At 60.5% G+C, this 18,616-nt stretch overlaps 3 protein-coding genes across 5 annotated transcripts in view; 2 read left to right on the forward strand and 1 right to left on the reverse strand.

Moving 5' to 3' along the window:
• Nucleotides 1-59: 59 nt before the first annotated feature.
• Nucleotides 60-2,493, forward strand: TNFRSF4 (TNF receptor superfamily member 4; the record flags this gene model as incomplete). The annotated part of the gene is made up of 7 exons (XM_081056488.1): nucleotides 60-201; nucleotides 386-511; nucleotides 877-981; nucleotides 1,262-1,328; nucleotides 1,861-2,057; nucleotides 2,208-2,336; nucleotides 2,423-2,493. The coding sequence occupies 7 exons, from the start codon at nucleotides 60-62 to the stop codon at nucleotides 2,491-2,493; spliced, it is 837 nt and encodes a 278-aa protein (XP_080912614.1).
• A 4,039-nt stretch (nucleotides 2,494-6,532) lies between these two features.
• Nucleotides 6,533-9,392, forward strand: TNFRSF18 (TNF receptor superfamily member 18). Of its 2 annotated transcripts, XM_081056479.1 has the most exons (5): nucleotides 6,533-6,717; nucleotides 7,472-7,588; nucleotides 8,427-8,514; nucleotides 8,647-8,852; nucleotides 8,919-9,392. In XM_081056479.1, exons 1-5 carry the CDS (start codon nucleotides 6,561-6,563, stop codon nucleotides 9,041-9,043), a joined length of 693 nt encoding a protein of 230 aa, XP_080912605.1. In that variant the 5' UTR covers nucleotides 6,533-6,560; the 3' UTR covers nucleotides 9,044-9,392. The 2 variants fall into 2 exon arrangements, with proteins under 2 accessions (XP_080912605.1, XP_080912604.1); XM_081056478.1 differs by having other exon boundaries at nucleotides 6,544-6,717; nucleotides 8,647-9,380.
• A 3,583-nt stretch (nucleotides 9,393-12,975) lies between these two features.
• Nucleotides 12,976-18,616, reverse strand: part of TTLL10 (tubulin tyrosine ligase like 10) — a 46,406-nt gene continuing 40,765 nt past the window's right edge. For both annotated transcript variants that reach the window (XM_081056481.1, XM_081056482.1), the window contains exons 11-13: nucleotides 16,067-16,183; nucleotides 15,647-15,740; nucleotides 12,976-15,381 (exon numbers count right to left, since the gene is read on the reverse strand). In XM_081056481.1, the coding sequence (XP_080912607.1) occupies nucleotides 14,933-15,381; nucleotides 15,647-15,740; nucleotides 16,067-16,183 (660 nt within the window). In that variant the 3' untranslated portion in view covers nucleotides 12,976-14,932. The remainder of the gene's footprint in view (nucleotides 15,382-15,646; nucleotides 15,741-16,066; nucleotides 16,184-18,616) is intronic.

The raw sequence follows: 18,616 nt of genomic DNA on the forward strand, positions 1-18,616 counted from the left end.
ATAGCCACATCCTGCAAGGAAAAACCCAGACTCCTGCATCGCCTGTCCTTGAGGCGAGGATGTGCGTGGGGGCTCAGCCGCCCAAGGTGTGCTATGCAGCTCTCCTATTCCTGGGGCTCGTGCTGGGCTCCACAGCCCAGCAGAACTGTGCTGGGGACACCTACCCCAGCGGCAACAAGTGCTGTCATGAGTGCCAGCCAGGTGAGTGGCCTGGCCATAGAATAGGGGAGAGGTACCTGCGGGGATATGGGAACAGGAGATATGAGGACATGGGGATGGGGACAGGCAGGTGGGGAAGGGGTGTGGGTATCGCGGGACAAGTAGACTCGCTGACAGCTGGTGACCTGGAGCCAGGGCTTTCGAGCCGCGAACCTCCTCCCCGCAGGTTACTGGATGGAGAGCCGCTGCACACAGGACCACGGTACCGTCTGCATCCCGTGCAAGGACGGCTTCTACAACGAGGGTGTGAACTACGATGAGACCTGCAAGCCGTGCACCCAGTGCAACCAGAGTGAGCACCCACCAGCCCCACCGCCTGCGCCTGCCACAGCCCACGGGCCCCTGCCGCAGGGCAGACCCCAAACCACAGTGGAGCTCACTCTGCCTGGAGGGGCCCCAACCGTGTGGAGTTCGGGTGTAGCACATGTCAGCCACGTGGCCTGTTGAGGCCATGGGGGTCCTGGTGCCGGCTGGTGGAGCATGGGAAGGGAGCCCAGAGGCCCACAGGGCTGTCCCCGGGACCATGGGGCCAGGAGGGACACAGTGTACAGGAGTCAGAGGGAACCAGAAGCTGCCAGGCTTCGAGGGCGCTGCTGGCCTGGGGAGGCAGTGGTGGCTTCTCAGCCTGGCCCTCCAGCCCACTGACTGTGCCCCCAGGAAGTGGGAGTGAAATCAAGTGGAAGTGCAGTGCCACGCGGGACACAGTCTGCCACTGCAGGCCAGGCACCCAGCCCCAGGGCGGCAGCTACAAGCACGGAGTTGGTGAGCTGGGGACCTCCCGAGCCACGTAAAGAAGCATGTCCCGCACATCACATGCTGTCACCTCCCAGCATCCCTACCCCAGGCCAGGCCAGGAGTCCCTCCCCTCATAGGCCATGCCAAGATGTGGGTACGGGGTCGGGCCGGGTCAGGGCGTGGGGGGCATGTGGGCAGGGAGGGGCTTCCGAGGTCATGGGGGTGGTGTGAGCGCCCAGCCCCACGGCCCGGCTGCAGCAGGGGGCAGTGGCTGCAGGTGGCCTGAGTCTGTGCTGCTCTGTTGTAGACTGCGCTCCGTGCCCACAAGGGCACTTCTCCCCCGGTAACAACCAGGCCTGCAAACCCTGGACCAAGTGAGTGTCCCGGGGCTGGAGGGCTGGGGGGTAGGGGGTGGCTGGGGGCCTGGGCACTAGGGACCCGGGTGGGAAGCAGGAAGCCACTGACTAGGGGAGCTTCTGGCCTTCTGCCTACAATGGTTCGCTCCCTGCTCAGCCCTGGCCCAGCCTCCTCCTACCTGCCTTCCTTTTGGGATGAAGGGAGGAGTCGGTAGGACCCCAGCCCAGGACCCTGGAGTGTGTGAGGCCCTGTCCTTGTACGGCTCCCCTGGAGGGGGCAGGAGTATGGGGTTGAAGGCGCAGAGTGAGCGAGGTGAGATGGCGTGAGCCGTGGCCTTGGAGCCCCAGCAGGGTGGGGCTGAGGGTTGGGCCCTGGCAGGGTCCTGGCCCCCGTCCTCAGCTGCCTTTGTCCTGGAGTCTGAGCTGACCCAGTGGGCACCCCCTCGCTCCCCACCTCTCCCCAGTCCTGTCCCAGTTCTGGGCCCACCTGGTGGATCTGGGGAGGAGTCAGGGGAGGGCCTGGCCTGATCAACAGCCCTGCTCCCCTCAGCTGCACCTTGGCAGGAAAACGCACACTGAGAGCGGCCACCAACAGCTCAGACGCTGTCTGTGAGGACAGGCGCCCGCCTGCCACCCTGCCCTGGGAGACCCGGAGCCCCCCAGCCCGGCCCCCCACGGCCCAGCCCACCACTGCCTGGCCCAGGACCTCACAGGCACCCTCGACACCCCCCACCGAGCCCCCCAAGGGTAAGGAGGCCTGTCATCGCCCCAGCAGGGTCCCCCAATGCAAAGGGGGTGGAGGTGTGGTGGGACTGCCCTTGGGCCTCGCGGGGCCCTCCTTCCTGCAGTGGATCCCTTCCTCGGGTGGACTCCACTTCAGCGGGCCCCTCTTTGCAGGCCCCGAGCTGGCCGCCGTCCTGGGCCTGGGCCTGGGCCTGGGGCTGCTTGGCCCCGTGGCTGCCGCACTGATCCTGCTCCTGCACTGCAAGGTCTGCAGGCTGCTGCCCGCTGCCACCAAGTCCCCCGGTGAGTGCCTGCTGTCCCCAGCCGCCCCCCGCCCAAGAGCCAAGGCCCCGCTTCCCTCCCACCACTCGCTCTTTCCTCCTCCCCAGGAGGAGACAGCTTCCGGACCCCCATCCAAGAGGAGCACGCTGACGCCCACTGCACCCTGGCCAAGATCTGAGCGGTGTCGCTGGGATGGGAGGGTAGTGGGGGTGCCCCCAGGTGCAGACGCTGCGCCCTGTCACCCCATCGCCCTGCCACCCGCCCTGCACCGTTGTAGGTGCTCCTGGGCTGGCACCTTGGGCTCAGCTATGTATGCTATGCATACTTCCCACCCAGGGTGCTGCCCCCAATAAACTGTGTTGGCTAACGGGAGTCTCTGACTGGTGCCGATGGGCTGGGTCCGCAGTCACGGAGGGTCTAAGGCCGGGTGTGGGGGCAGGGGTTCAGGGGACCACTCAGACTCCGGGGGCTGTCCTCCCATTCTCTGGACACCTCCCAGTACCTGTGAGGGGCACATAGAAGCAAAACAAACATCTTGGAGGGTCGGACAATGCGGCTTCGATGAGGTCCTAAACGCCGCCCAGTGGACCGACCAGTGAGGCCCACGGCCCGAGGGTGTCAGGCTGGGCTCCTGGGGGAGGTGCTAATGGAGCAGGTGGGGAACCAAGACCCTGGCCCCTAAGGGGCATCGAGGACATCCGCCCATCTGTGCCCCTCCGAGGAGAGAGCATGGTGTCAACCCCTCTTCTTCCTGGCCCCTCAAACTTCCGCCTATTGGACGTGACTATGTGGTGACTCGGGACCACCTGCTGCCTGCAGGGCCCCCGAATCCCCGAGGCCATTTTGTGCACTTCGGGTGCCCAGGGCCGAGCACCACCAGGGGTCCTGGTCATGGGTGGCCACACTCCCAAGTCCTGCAGATGGGGCATCAAATGCCACTCTGGGAACCTGAAGGTACCTGGTGGAGTCCAACACAAAGGTCCCAAGGTGGGAACCCGAGTGTCCAGCAGCAGCAGCGTGTTCAGACGGCTGGCTGGCAGCACCAAGGGGTGGCCCCCTCTGTGTGCAGTGGACTAGCTTGCGGTCTCAGGTCCAGGGGGCCATGCCAGCGTCCTCCTGGGGACACAGGTTACTGCCCCTCACCTGCCCCCTGCACACACACCTCCATTAAAACGCTCAACTCAACTGAAGGCTGACGGTGCACAGGAAGCCCGGATCCAGCCGTGGAAATACTGACGAGTCTGTGTAATCAGCCAACGTGAGCGAAACCACAACCTGGCAGACGCGTGGGGCCGCCCTTGGTGTTTGTCACACATTTAAGAGCTACCAGGAATTAAAAACCAAGACCGTGAGATGCATGAGGTCTCACTGCACGCTCTAGCTCACGCACCTTCTCTCCCAGCCGCTGGCCCTCCCTGCCCACCCCTTCCAGCTCCCTCGGCCAAGCCACCAGGCCCACCAGCCCCCAGACCAACAGTATGCAATGGGAAGACCACCCCCTCCCGGGCCAGCTCTCCACAAAGTCACCCCAGAGGCTGTCCAGCACCTCTCTCCTCAAACCTCTGACCCTGTCCCTGGAACCACTTGCTGAAAAGGAAGGAAGCCATGGTCTCTCCGTCAGCAGGTGCTCACGGTGTTCCCACGGAGGAGGAAACAATATGATCTCCTCTGATGTGGGGATGGTGGCCCCCAGGTGGTCCCCAGAGCAGCACAAAGGCTGTGGCCTGAAGGAGGGGCCTGGGCCTTGGCGTTTGGAAGGTTGGAGGTCGTGGGGAAGCTCTCGCCCCAGTCAGGACCCTCTTGCCCCCAGCCTGCTGCTCCATCTCTACACTGGACAGATGAAGGGGCTAAAGGTTGTCACCTCCTCTGAGCTTCTGCACTGCCCCTTGCCCCTTGCCCGATTCTGCTCAAAATCCCGACTTTCTCCACTCCAGGCTCTGCCTGAGTCTCAGGCCTGGATGTCCAGCTGCGCACCACCACGGGCCCTATGAGCCACCACCCAGCATGCCCCCGCTGCCCCTCCCCACACCGGTCTCCTCCCGGGCCCCCCTGGGCTCCCACCTGGCCCCGTGGGATGTCAGCTAATGCTGGCCTCCCTGGTGGGGGACGCTTGCTGCTGTGAGCACCTGTGTAAGTTGAAGTAAATGATGGGGAAATAAACAAGCTGCTCACAAAATACAGATAGTACAGGAAAGTACAGACAAGCAGATAACAGTCGTCCTGCACCCCACTGCCCATAGTAGAAACCACCAACTCAGGAGGTGCCTTCCGCAGGGCCCACGGCACTGACATTTTGTGTTAGTCTCGCCTTTTTAAGACGTCGCTCACCATCTGCATGGCCATGTGACCTGCCCGGTGATTTCTGTGGGGCTGCAGGTGCAGTCACTGGTGGGGGGGACAGCCCTGCTCGACCCCCACTTCTCCAGTGCACATTTTCTGCCCATAGCTCTTCCTGTGCAGCCCAGCTTCCTCCCCTGCCACCTTCACCCCTCCCCCATAACTATTTCCAGGAGGTTCTAACTGTTCTTACTTCCAGGACCAAATGACATACAACATGGTCTGACAAGCATCCCTGTAGGGGTGTTATCGTATTTTCCTGGGCCACAGGACAGTGGGTGCTTTCCAGAACTGAGTGACCCTGTGCTGGCACAGACGTGGCTTGTCACACCGTTCAAATGAGCAGTGGCAGAAGGGCCACACCTGCCCGACTCTCCACTCAGAGCTCCTTTACCTGGAGTCCAGGTACGGCCAGATGGCCTCCCTTTCTGTCTCAGTCATCAGACCTATATCCCCCCCAGGAACAGAGGCCTCTCGGGCCCCGCTGGCTCCGCCTTGCTCTGAGCCTCTGGCAGCAGGGGGCCACAGCTCCTTGAGGGACCCCTCTCTGAGGATGACCTTGTTCATCTTGGGACTTGAGAACAGGAGTTGAGTCACAAATTGCTAATTCCTGTCATTTCCCTCAGAAAAGGGACAGCTGCCCCACGCAGGCCTCAGAGGGGCGTGAACCAGGTCTCCTGGGTCTGTCCCCATCACAGCTGGCATACCTCCAGCCTGTGGACGCACCCGGGTCACATCCCCAACACCCCACTGCCCATCCTCCAGCATTCCCAGGAGGCTTCACCAGCCAAGCCTTAACTGGAGGGCTGGGGAAGAGCTCCAAGCAAGCCAGGCAGGCTGCCTGAAGGAGGTGGGGCCGCAGAACGCTGCAGTGCCACAAGGGACAGTCTCAAGGGGAGGCAGAGGCTGCTCTCCGTGGCTAGAGAGCTCCGTCCGGGCTGGCCTTCCACATGCTCCAGGATGACCAGGTCGGTCCAGAGGGTCTGTGCTGCAATCTGTGCAGGCCTCCTCTGTGCGAGCTGCAGCTGCTGGAGGTTCCCTCAGTGCCCTGACCTCTCTTCACCAGCCCTCCATGCCCCTCCAAATCCCTGTGTTGGCTCTAAGCTATGCGCCGGTGTCTGCATGGCTGGTCCCCATAGGTGTGTGTGTGTGTGTGTGTTTGGGGGGATCCTATGCTGCTGGTGGAAAGTGGAGGGGGGCTCATTCTAATCCCCAGAAAGTGGGGCTCCCAGGCTGCTGGGTGCTGAGCTCTGAGTAGAGGTCTGGTGGCCATGGCCATGCCTGGGCAGCTCTGAGGATGGAGGCCTCACCCCACTCCCTCTGGGAATCCGAAGAGAGCTTTCCACGACCCTGGAAGTGGGAGGGGGTTCAGCCAGGAGCCAGGGGCAACAGTCCTAGGTGACTTCTGCTCCGATCTGCTTCAGGTTTCGCATAGGTAACCGCCCACTCCCACGTGTGGGTCTCCCGGACTCCGGAGGGGGGCGCGTGCCACTGTCCAGAGGCTGTTATGGGACCCCACCCCTCGAGGTCTGCTGGGCTGCACTGAATTTTTTTTAAACAGACTTTACTTTTCAGGGCAGGTTTAGGCTCACAGCACAGTGGGGGAAGGCGCGGGGGTTTCCCACGCCCCTCCCCGTCCCACGCACAGCCTCCCGTCCGCGCCCCCAGAGGTGCACGTGCTGCCCGTGACCGGCCGCCCTGCACTGACGCTCCTCGCGCCCAGGGGCCCCTTGCACTGGGGTCGTCAGCGCCGGCCGCGGCGCCACGTGGCCGCCGACCGTCGCGGGGGTTTCGCCGCCCCAGCCCCCGCGCGCGCGTCTGCGCCCGGAATTCCGCGTGGTGCGTGCGGGCCGACGGCAGGGGCGGGGCCTCAGGGTCGCGGAGCCGGCGAGGGCTGCCGTGGACGCCATGGACGCCGCCCGCGCTCGGGCCGCCCTGTGCGGCGTCGCCGTGCTCTGCGCCGCGGGCCTGGGCCAGCCGCCCACCGGGGGCCCGAGCTGCGGCCCCGGCCGCCTGCTGCGTGGGCTCGGAAACGACGCGCGCTGCTGCGTCGCGTGCGCCTCGGGTAAGGCCCGCGCGGGGAGTGCGTCTCCGAGAGCAGCCGGCGGCGCCCCCGCTGCGTGTGCAGGGCCGACCGCGCCGAGCCGCGCGCGAGCCGACTCTCCGGGTCCGGAGCCCTCGGCCCCGCGCGGTGCCCCGGGAGGTGGAAGGCTCCGCGCTCGAGCCAGGCGGGGGCCGCGGGCGAGGGTGCGCAGCCTCCCCGAGACTGGTCGGGGTCCCGACGACGAGGACGGCTGCCCCGATCCCTGCTGAGCGGTCGTGAGCCCCTGGCCGTCACGCAGACCGCTTCCTGCCGGCCCCGCCCTCTGCCTCTGCCCTGCAGTGTGGGGGAGGGGCCGGTGGAAGGTGCCTCTTTGGGGACAACTATCCGAGGGCATACACGCTAGAGTGTCACCTTGCTGGGTCCTGGGAGGGGGGACCAGGAGCGGATAGGCAGGCTGCCTCAAGGGCCTGGGCAGCTGGGGGCCATGCAGGGACTGAGGTGCCCCAGTCTACTCCCTTGTCCAGCACGGACAGCTCCTGGTCTCAGGGTGAGTTACAGCCACCCTGGGTGGGAGCAGTTTCAGGGCACTGGGTATTTAGGAGGGAGGGACACAGATGGGCCAAGCAAGGCTACTGGGTCCCCCTGGGGCTGAGGAGGTGCTGTGGGCTGCCAGGCCCTGACCTCCCGTTTTCCATGGAGAACCAGAGGGTGAGGGAACCCCGGGGCGGGAGGGCTTGGCCCACCTGCTGAGAGGGACGGCTTGTCTCCTGTCCAGGCGAAGTCTGTCCTGGGAACTGCACATGTGTCCAGCCTGAGTACCACTGTGGAGACCCACAGTGCCAGACTTGCAAGCGCCACGATTGCAAGCCCGGCCAGGAGGTGCGCGCTTATGGTAAGTCAGGTCGCTGGCGGCTTCAGCCAGAGCAGGCCAAGGTGGTTAACTGGACTGACAGAGCTCATGGGGACGGACGAGCGGTGAGTGGCCTGTGGGAGGAAGGAAGCTCACTAGTGTGGGGGTACAGACCTGTCTTCTGGGCAGGTCCTGCAAAGCCCAGGTCAGGGGGCCACGGTGCTGCTCAGTGCCACAGCCCCCTGTGGGCACACTCTGGCAAGCCCTCCCCTCTGTCAGCTGGAGGGAACTCGTGCCCCTCAGAGCTGGCTGTGAGGAACGGCAGGGTGTCCAGGGAGTGCCCAGGGCTGTCAGCCCTCAGGCCCTGCACCAGCCGACCGTCTGCATGAGGTGCCCCTGGCCCTGAGCCCCATCAGGCCAACCTCCTTTTTGGAAGGAGCAGCTCAAATCCTCCGGGGGCCTGTGTACCTGAGGAGATGGGCTGCGGGAGCACTGACAGTTTGGACAAGGGCAGAGCCTAGAGTCACCTGGGTGCCAGCCTCAGCCCCTCTCTCCAGGACCCTGACTAGCCACCTGTCCTCCAGCCTCCTGGAAGGCCTGCCCAGCCTGGCTCTCATGGCCTCTGCTTCCACCCCTGAGACCCCAGCCCCAATCAGACAGGCCCTTCCTGTCCCCTCTGGCCCCACCCCACACTGCTCTCCTCCCCAGGTGCCCAACCGCCCTCACCCCCACTCAGCCCAGCGCACAGCCTCTGAGCCCTCCCAAGGCTGCCTCCCCCCAGATGCCTGCCCTGGAATGGGCACACAGGGCACTGTCCTGTGGGTATCAGAGACCTCTGTTCAATGGATGCCTGTCCATTTGTCTGTCCCTCTGTCTCCAGGAAAATTCACGTTCGGCTTCGAGTGTGTAGATTGTGCCGTGGGGACCTTCTCTGGGGGCCGCGAGGGCCGCTGTAAACCCTGGGCAAAGTGAGTCCTGTTGGGGCCTTCAGGCAGCTCTGAGGGAGGGTCCTGTCCTGTGCCTCCTGGCTCAGTGACCCCTAAAAGCTCCGACAGCAGCCGCTCGGAGGGGTTGACGGGCGCTCTGTCCGTGTGCCCCAGATGCTCCCAGGCTGGCTTCCGCACCATGTTCCCTGGGAACAAGACTCATGACGCTGTGTGTGACCGGGGGCTGCCGCCTGCTGAGCCACACCACTGCTGGCTGACCATTATCCTGCTCGCCGTGGCCGCCTGTGTCCTGGTCCTGAGCGTGGCCCAGCTCGGCCTGCACATCTGGCAGCTGAGGAGGCAGCGAGTGGGACCCCCAGGTCAGTTGTGCCCTGGGGTGGGGGAGGCAGGCTCCTTGCCCCTGGCTGACCACAGCTCCTCTGCAGAGACCCAGCTGCTGCTGGAGGCCCCGCCGCCAGCTGAGGACGCCTGTAGCTGCCCATTCCCTGAGGAGGAGCGAGGGGAGCGGCAGTCAGAAGACAAGGGTCGGCTGGGGGACCTGTGGGTGTGACGCCTCGCCACCTTCTGGCACAGTGGACCCCAAGCCAGAAACTTGCCCAGGGCTGACCCTTGGGGGCAGGGGCTCTGCAACCTACTGAGGGCCCCCACTCTGGCCCGGCCCTGCTCCCCTCAACGGTGGAAGTAGGTGGGGATGCTGACAGTGACGAGTTCCCCAGACCATGCAGAAGCGGCAGCAGCTGTGGCCGGGCCATGGGACATACAGACTCAGCAGTGGCTGCCTCCCTCCCTTGCCGGCCCTGCTGGGTGGGCTCTGTGGGCCCCTGGTTCCCAGGACAGGAGGCCATGCCCGGCACAGGACCTGGCTGCAGGCGGTGCTCAATAAACACTTGTCCAGTGACCGAGTGGATGTGTGCTGGGGGAGGCAGGGACATGAGGCTTCAGGGCCTCTCCCACCAGCGCCCACAGCCCCTCGCAGAGCAGAAGTCCTGGGCACAAGCGTTCAGCAGGAACCCCGGGGCTTGGCAGGCTTCCTGGAGGAGGGTGCTGTGCCTCTGCTGCCCTGTCCACCGTCTGCCCCTGGCGGCCTGACTGGCACTCGCTAGGACAGCTGGGTCCCCAGGCTGTGTCTGGTCTCTGGGCCACCAACGCTCTGGACTCTGGGTTCTGGGCCGGTCACACAGCCTGGGCCCCGTGTGGTGCCTGCCTTTATGTCATTTGGGCCAAAAGTCCAGGGTGAGGTCAGTGTCCACACCCAACAATTCTGGGTGGTCTGGGACGGTCTCAGAGCGGCTTGTCTTTGGCTTCGGTCTCTCCAAACCCTGCCACTGGCTTCCACTTCCCAGGAACCATCTCTTGGGGCATGGTTCTGGGGTCCTGCTCAGCAGAGGTGATCAGTACCCTCCCAGTCTCTGGAAAAGGCTGACACCTGGGGAGGTCTGATAAGGACTCTTTGGCACAGTAGTCCAGGGTGTGGCAGGCGGGCCAGTGGGGACCCGTCTCAGCAGCAGCACCCTCCAGGTGCTAGCACACCTGGCCACTTGCCTGCAGCCCCAATGCTCCAGCCTCTCCCATGCCCTCCCCTCCCACCTGCATGCTGCTCAGTAGAGCCCCTGACTCATGGGTCCTCAATGCCACCCAGTCCCCCTGGGCATGCTCATAGTAGGTAGGTGGAGGAGAGAGGGGCTCTGGGTGCGTCTCACCCAGGGACATCATCAGACCCAAGCTCCGGGACAGCACAGCACAGCCCAGTTCTGCCCTTGGAAGAAGGGCGGGGACAATTCCTCTTGACTTTGCCCCCCTGGGAAATAAAGATCTTTGAGCAGGTTCTCTGTGCCCGCTGGGTCCCAGGCTCTGGGCACCCCCGCGGAGCCCAAGTTGGGTGAGGGTCCAGGTGAATGAGCTGATAAGAAAATGCGGGGCGGGGGGCGGGTAGCTGGACGTCTGCGGAGATGAGGCTGGAAAGCACTGGCCAAGACGTCGGCTGTTCTGGGACAGCCCTCAGGGGACAGATCTGGGACCTGCCTGCCACACCACAGGTGCTCCTCTGTCTCCAGGCCAGGTCTCCTGCCCTACCACCCCCTCACCCATTTTCCTCTGGGGAGCCAGCTCTCCTTGTGCTTGTGCTTGCTTTGGTCACCTGGGTGACTTCACAGCTCCACCCATGGCGGAGGGCACCCAGCTGCTCACAGCTGTCCTGGCTGAAGGAGCAGCGCCCACCCCAGCGGCCCCCTCAGGCTGCCCCGTGGAGAAGGGGTCCCCAGCCTGGCTCAACAGCCCTGGGAGGGGCCGGGGAGTCAGGTTGTCTCCAGACCTTCCGGAGAAAGCACCTGTGGCCTGCCCACGCTCAAGTCCCAAGGGGCCCTGCTGATGGCACGGCATGACTGACTCAGCGTGGAAACTCCTCGTGGGCGGCCAGCGTAGGGCCCCGCGGCACCCTGACGTCAGCGTGGGGGCGGCAGGCTGACGCAGAATGAGGTGGAGGGTTCCGGGGGTGGATTCACAGAGTGGGAGGGGGAGGCGACACCAGGCTTGGGGGTCTGTCTGGGAGGGAGAGGCCTGACCCAGGGAGCTCAGGGCTTGGGGAGGGCGCAGGGGAGTCATTGTGGAAGCAGTACCCCTGCTTCCCTTCACGCCTCCACCCTGGGCGGACAGGACCCCCACCTGGTGGTCACCCTAGGTCCATTTGCCCACTCCCACCCTCACCCAAGGCTCATGTCCCTGCCCAGCTTCCTCCAGGCCTCAGGAACCCTCGATTCGCAAGCTCAGCCTGGCTCTGCAGCGCCCCAGTTCACTCTGCCATGAAAAGGGCCTGGGGTGCTGACTGAAGCTGGAGGATCGGGTGGGGACCCCAGGGCAGAAGTTTGTGGGAGTTGCACTGGGGTTTAAGCAGGGGAGGCCTGAGCAAGTGTAAGTTCAGAGGAGGAACCATGGGTGGTAATGGGTGGCAGTGCCCCGGGCAGGGCGCTGAGGAGACGAGGTGCTGGCCTGTGGGGAAAGGGGGTTGGGGAGCTTGGTGTTGAGATAAGGTGCCACCGAGGGGCTCCCTTCCCCCTCCCACTCAGGCCAGCTTCCTGGGATGGGGGCAGGTATGTACCCATCTGCAGAGGCTGGTATGACCTCCCGGGCCACCAAGCCCCAGTGGAGATCTTAAGGTGAGACTGTCCACCCTGGGAACCCCCAACTGCAGGAGCAGGTCTCCAGCCGTTCCGGAAAACCACGGCCCCTCCCCGGGGTTGGAGGTCAGCCTCAGATAAAGATCCAGGTGCCACCCTTTGTTCCCAGAAGTGCTTCTGACCACAACAGCTCCCCACCCCTCAGCTGCTGGAAAAAGGCCCTGCCCTTCCCTTTACTGAAGGTTGGACTCAGCCAGGGTGGGCTCCCCCTCCCCCCCGCCAGCTGCACAGAGACCCACGATGGGCAGGGAGGAGAGCCATCCTAGACAGAGCTGGACACCAGCCTCGCCAGCCCCAGTCCTAGGGTGCTGCAGGGGACTGCGAGGTGTGCCCACTGATCAGATGGGCCCCAACACCAGGCGTGACCACTCGTGGGCCCTGATAAGGACCTGGGCCATCTTTCCTGCTCCCCTCCCCCATGGTGCACCCTGAGCACAGCCCTCACCCTCAAGCTGGGCTGAGGTCAGGAAAGGGTTCTCTCCTGGAGGGGGCTGCTCCTTCAGCCCCCGTGGCAGCTTTCAGGGCCATAGACCACCCCCTCCAGAAGTGGCTGTGCCTGGGGTGCGGTGGAAGGCAGACCTCCCCTGCCCCGCCCCAGGCATCCCATCTCTCTAGGAACTTTCTGGAGTTGTGTTCCTTTCCAGGGGCTGTGACTCAGGCCTGGGCCGCTGCAGACCCTTTTCTCAGAGACACATTCCAGGGAGCAGGGCCTGGGGATGCTGCTGAGTGCTGGGGGCTCCTTGGCTCTCTTTGGCTGTGGTACGGCACTCAGCAGGCCCGGGGCTGTCTGTCAGGGGCTGCGGGAGCCCCAGTGGGTGCAGGGTGGTGGCGTGTGCTGTGCAGTCCTCAAGGGGGAGGCTGCAGAGAGGGCGGGTCCCGGGACCGTGCCGGGTCAGAACCAAGGGCAGCTTGACTCCCCAGACCTGCAGGTGGAAGGCCCTGCTCGAGTTCCCACCTACCAGCTTGACCACTGGAGGGAGGAGGAGGAAAGAAAGGGGTGTGTGGGGGGAGGGGAGACACTCAGCTTCCACCTTGGATTACAGAATCCAGGCCGCAGTGCTGGGCAGCCCTGTCCTAGGCACTGAGGCCCCTCCTTCACTGCTGCAGGGGTCCCGGCCACCTCTGCTGTGCCTGCTGCCCACCATGTCATTTGAATATTGGGACACTCCTATGTCCAGATGTCCAGGAGCCCCCAGTACACAGCACCCCTGGGTCTTCTCTCCCTGGGTCCTTAAGGCTTGGAGCCTGAATGTGGGCTGTGGGGGACTGGGGAGGACCTAGATGGGGCATGGGTGTGGCCATCACCTCTGGGAGCAGACAAATCCCATTTATTGACATTCAGGCCTTTGGGGCACCAGGGACCCAAGAGCAGCAGATAGTCCAGGCTTTTGGGGGAGTCCTAGGACAGGGGTTCAGTCAGGATGGAGCAGGCCACTCGTGAACGTGCACTTCTTGTCACATTGCAGGTCCCCGTGGCTCATTGCACTCACTTGGGATCCAAGGATAATCGAGTCAGCAGGCCACCTCTGTGAGCCCCTCATCCACAGGCCGGCTCAACCTGGAGGAGCTGGAGTATTCTGGGATAGCACTGATGCCGCCGCAGGTCACATCGTGAAGCATGAGACAGCATGTGGCACCTGACAGCAGACACTCACAGGGTGGGTGGGAGTGAGGAAGGGGTGGGAGAGGCCCGTGAGCTGAGGCGTGGGGGCACAGAGGCCCCACGGTGCGTTCAGCAGCTGGCGCTGAGATGGTGTGGCCCGGAGGCCATCGGGAACGTGGCCCTGACCCCCGAGGCGTGGGTTTTACAAAGACCTGGTGCCCTCGGCCCATCCAGGAGGCCACCTCCCCCTGACGGAGGCTGGTCTTCTTTCTGCCCTGGCCTCGGGGCACAGAGCTGGCCGGCTGGGCTGCAGAGCAGGCAGTCCCGAGCCTGGCCCCTCACAGAGACCACCAGACATGCTGGGAGGGGACTCAGGGTTCTCGGACCCTGGTCACACAGTGGGCACCGCACACTCTAGTCCTCAGCAGCAGGATGAGGGGGAGCAGTGGGTACAGTGGGGCGGACAGGCTGTGCCTGGACAGGCCAGACCCCAGGCCCCGCGTCCCTCACTGGCTTTGTGACCTGGGGGACTCACTGTACGTCTGAGCCCCAGTTCCCCTCTTCCTCTCCGTGGACGCACCCCTTTAGTGGCAGGCGGAGACACCGCTGTGCATGGCGCCCTCTGGCGGTACATCCCTAGGAATGGAGCTGCCTTTCCCTGGAGCCGTGGCGTGGCCAGCGGGGAAGGGCTACCGGTGCCTCTCGGTCCCGCCAGCTCCAAGGCGGAGCATGGAAGGGGACCCAGCAGGTTCTTCCACCTGTGGCAGAGCCCACTGATGTCTGGGGTGGATTCGGGTCAGAACATCTGTGACTTGGCAGTGTCCATTGGGAGAGGTGAGACCAGGCACTTGAGGGGGGCGGGACGTGCAAGCTGATGGACCCTGGCTTTGGACTGGGGTGGGTGACGGGTGGCTGTGGGGTAGGGGTAGAGTGTGAAACATGGCTGGCCCTGGACACCTGGGCACATCTGATACTCTGAGTCACCCCGAAACCTTGGGCATGGGCAGGTGGGGAGCCGGTGCTGAGGTCAGATAAGGAATGGGCAGGGGAGGCTGGTGCTGGCTTGTGTGCTTGTCACTCTCAGCCTAGGTTCTCCAGGTCTCTGTAGCACCGGGCCTGCTGGGAAGCTCAGGCCATCGGGACGGTGCAGGAGTGCAGGGCACAGGGCCCTGGTGCCCAGAAGGCCCTGACAGGAGCTGTGCCTGAGATGGAAGTGGAGGGAAGGCATGGGGAGTCTGAGGAACAATCTGGAGTTGAGGCAGCCCTCCTTTGGGGATCCATGGGGATACCAGACACTTTTCCTGGGGATCTTAGAGCCAAATGGTAGGGGCATGAGGGTGGTGACACTGCAGGAGGGTCCAGTCGATGAGGGACACAGGGAACCCAGGAGTGGGTGGCTTCCCACGATGGAGGCAGCCTCCAGAGTAGGGGGCTCATCTCCCCTTCCTGCGGGACAGACCCTTCCCCACCCGTCAATCCTATATTCCTCTCAAGGACAGGTCCCAGCAGAGGAGGAGGCACTGGGGCGGAGGGAAGGGCGTCAGGGTCCACGGAAACCCCAGAGAAGCGTTCCAGGCGGCAGGCCCACCTGACCAGCTGTGGAGGCTGCATCTGTAACAAAGTAGCCTTTATGGGTCCCGGAGAGGGCTCTGGTGGCTGGCCACTAGGAGCTGTGGTGGCCCGTGCTCTTGCGCTCCTTGCGGTGGTCCCCCTCCGCCTGTCCCGAGGAAGGGGCCCGCGCTGGGTCACTGCTGCCCTCTCGCGGCTGCTCAGTGTCTCCGGTCTCAGGCTCGCCGCCCTGCGCACGGTCTTGGCCACGTGGCCGGGGGCGTCCGTGCATAGAGCGGGCCCACCCGGGCGCACCACTGGGGCCCCGGGGTGACGTGGGCCTGCGCGCGCCTGGTCTGTGGGCTGCGTGGAGCAAAGGTGACTCGGGAGACCTGGATTCGCGGGCTGGCCGGGTTGGCGGCAGGCGGGGGACATTGCGGGAGCCCGCCAGGCACGGCCACACGTCTGCCTCGCCATTGTGTAACAGCACGAAGTGTCGCTGTGAGACCAGCGGCAGCATCTTCTGGCTACGCAAGCTCTTCTGGAAAGTCTCAAGCGCCAGGTCTGGGGATAGGAGTGGAAGTGGGTGAGTGGGGGGCACTGGAAGGGGATGGGAGGGGCAGAGGAAGAAGTGAGGGAATGATGAGGGGTGGGCACCTGCCTCAGGGGGGAGGCCAGGGGGGAGGCCAGGGCTGAGGGTGGGGTTGCCATGCAGACCCTTCAGATGCTAGAGAGCTAGATTTGTGGGCATCTGAAGTGGGTAGTGGCGGGAGAAGGTGGGATGGCAGATCTAAGGCTGGGCAGGAAGGGGGGCAGTACAGGACCTCACCCAGCGTCTCCACCACGACCGCCGGAATCACCTCCTTCAGGACCTCACAGTTGGTGTGCAGGGCGGGGTTGGAGTTCATCTCCAGCAGCCACACCTGGGCCGGACACTGGTTAGAATCCTTCCCCACCCACCACTTGGCCAGTAGGAGGCTGAGGTCCCCGTTAGGCCAGGTGACCCTGGGCAGGTGGCTTCTTTTCTATGGCCACACATCCCACATTTGCACAAGAGGCTGAGATTCTAAGGGTCTGAGGGTCTGGCCCTAGCTGCAGGAGGAGTAAAGCCTTATGGACACCCCCCACCCCCGAGAGCTTGGAGAGGTCTGACTGCAGAGTCCACCCCAAGGGGCCTGCTGGGTGGTCAGGGTGTATACAGATTCTCCTGCCTATCAGGCCCCACCGCCCTGGGATGCCTCAACAGCACCTTGAAGTTCTCATCAATCAAGAAGTCACAGCCAATGAGGTCAAAGTAGCCCAGCTTGCACTCCAGCTTGGACTTGACGGCCAGGAAGCAGTGGACCATGATCTGTTGCATCCGCTTCTGTAGGTGGGGCAGGGGGAGGTGACTGGGTGTCACCTGTGGACCCTGATTATACCTCCCTGGCTAAACAGCCACATCCCTCACCTGTGCTGTACCTAAAATCTCACCTGTGCCCCCATCTGCACTCCCATCTGTGTCTCCACCTGCTTTCCTACCTGTGCCCCCCACCCCATAGCTCCTACTGCATAGCAGGTGCTAGGGTACAAGAGTGAAGAGAACGTTGGAGGAATACACCACTGAGTAGATCACTTGTAGCAGGAGAGAGAGACAACAAATGTGATACATAGATCATCATACACTTTGCACAGCATATTAAGCAATAAATATGTGGGACGGGGGTTTCTGGGGTGGCTGTTGTGATGTCTTACCAAATAGAGAATATCAGTGACGAGATATAAATTATAAAAGGGAATAAAATAGAAATTCTGGAGTTGAAAAGTATAATAACTGAAATTTAAAGTTCACTGGAGGGGCTGACTCAACAGTAGATTTGAATTGTTTGAAGATAGGTCAGTTGAGATTATATCCAGCCTGAGGAACAGAAAGAAGGAAGGAAGAAGAAAAAGCAAACCTACAGAGACCTGTGAGGTACACCAAGCAGATCTGGAGTCCTGAAAGGAGAGGAGAGAAAGAGGCAGGAAGAGTATCTGAAGAAATAATGACAGAAAACTTCCCAAATTTGATGGAAAACAATCTATACATCCAAGGCCAATGAGCTCCAAATAGAACAAACTCAAAGAGATCCACCACATCATAAGCAAACTTTCAAAAGACAAAAGACAAAGAGAGAATGTTAAAACCAGCAGAGAGAAGTGACTCATCATAAGGGATCCTCAATAAGATTAACAGAAACCATGGAGTCCAGAAGGCAGTGGGAGGACACATTCAAAATGCTGTAAGAAAAAAAATCTGTCGGCCAAGAATTCTATATCCAATAAATCCACTCTTCAAAAATGAAGCAGAAATTGAAATTCCCAGATTAAAAAAAACAAAAGTTATCACTAGTAGAACTGGGTCCTTCAGGCTGAAATAGAAGAATGCTAGACAATAACTCAAATTAATGAAAAGTAAAGAGCACCCATGAAGGTAACTACATAGTTAAATAGAAAAGACAGTATTAATGTATTTTGTGGAGATTGCTTTTGTCTCCTATCTGGTTTCAAAGGCAACTGCATAAAACAATAATTATAAATCTATGTTGATGGGCACACATGTATAAAGCTGTAGTTTATGACAGAAACAGCATACATAGGAAATACATAGCTACATAGGAAAAATTTTTATACTATTGAAATTAATTTGGTATTGATCCAAACTAAACAGTTATAAATTAAGATGTTAATAGTGATCCCCAGGGCAATAAGAAAATAACTCAAAAGTATATAGTAAAAGAAATGACACTAGCAATGGTACACTACAAAACATCTATGTAACACAAAAGGAGGTGAAAATGGAGAAACTGAGAAACAAACACGATATGACATATAGAAAACAAATAGCAAAATAGCAGATGTAAATTCTACCTTATCAGTAATTATATTAAATGTAAATAAAACTTTCCAGTTAAAAGACAGAGATTGGCAGAATGCACGAAAACCCCTTGATATGCTATCTGTGAGGCCTCAGATTCAAAGACATAGGTTGAAAGTAAAATGATGGAGAAAGATACATCATGAAAACAGTAACCAAAGGAAAGCTGGAATGACTATAGTAGTATCAGAGAAAATAGATTTTAAAACAAAAATTTAGGACATTAAGAAAAAGAAGGACATTTTATAATGATAAATCAAGAAGATGTAATAATGATAAACATATATGCCCCTAACAAAGAGCTTCAAAATAAAGCACACACTGACAGAATTGAAGGGAGAAATCAATAATTCAACCATAATAGTTGGAGACATCAGTATTCCACTTTCAATGACGGATAGAACATCTAAACAGAAGATCGACAAGTCAATAGAAGACTCAAACAACACTATAAACCACTAGACCTAACAGACATCTACAGAATACTTCACCCAAGAGCAAGAACACACTTTCTTCTCAAGTGCACATGGAACATTCTCCAGGATAAAAATTTGTTAGGGCATAAAACAAGTTTCAATAACTTTCAAAGGATTGAAACCATACAAAGTATGTTGTCTGATCATGATGTAATGAAATAGACATTAATAAGAGAAAGAAAATTGGAAAATGCACAAATGTGTGGAAATTACGCAACGCATTCTTATACATACAACACGCAAAAATGAAAACAGAATACAAAATCTTCTGGCATGCAGTGAAAGCCGAGCTCAGAGGGAAACTTATGGCTGTAAATGCCTACATTGAGCTCCTGCTCTTTATTGACTAAAGATCTCCAGTCAATAACCTAATCTTTAACGTTATAAAAACCAGAGAAAGAAGACAAAACTAAACCCAAAGCGAGCA

The sequence above is a fragment of the Rhinolophus hipposideros genome, assembly GCF_964194185.1.
Source record: "Rhinolophus hipposideros genome assembly, chromosome: 8".
NCBI classification, from domain to species: domain Eukaryota; kingdom Metazoa; phylum Chordata; class Mammalia; order Chiroptera; family Rhinolophidae; genus Rhinolophus; species Rhinolophus hipposideros.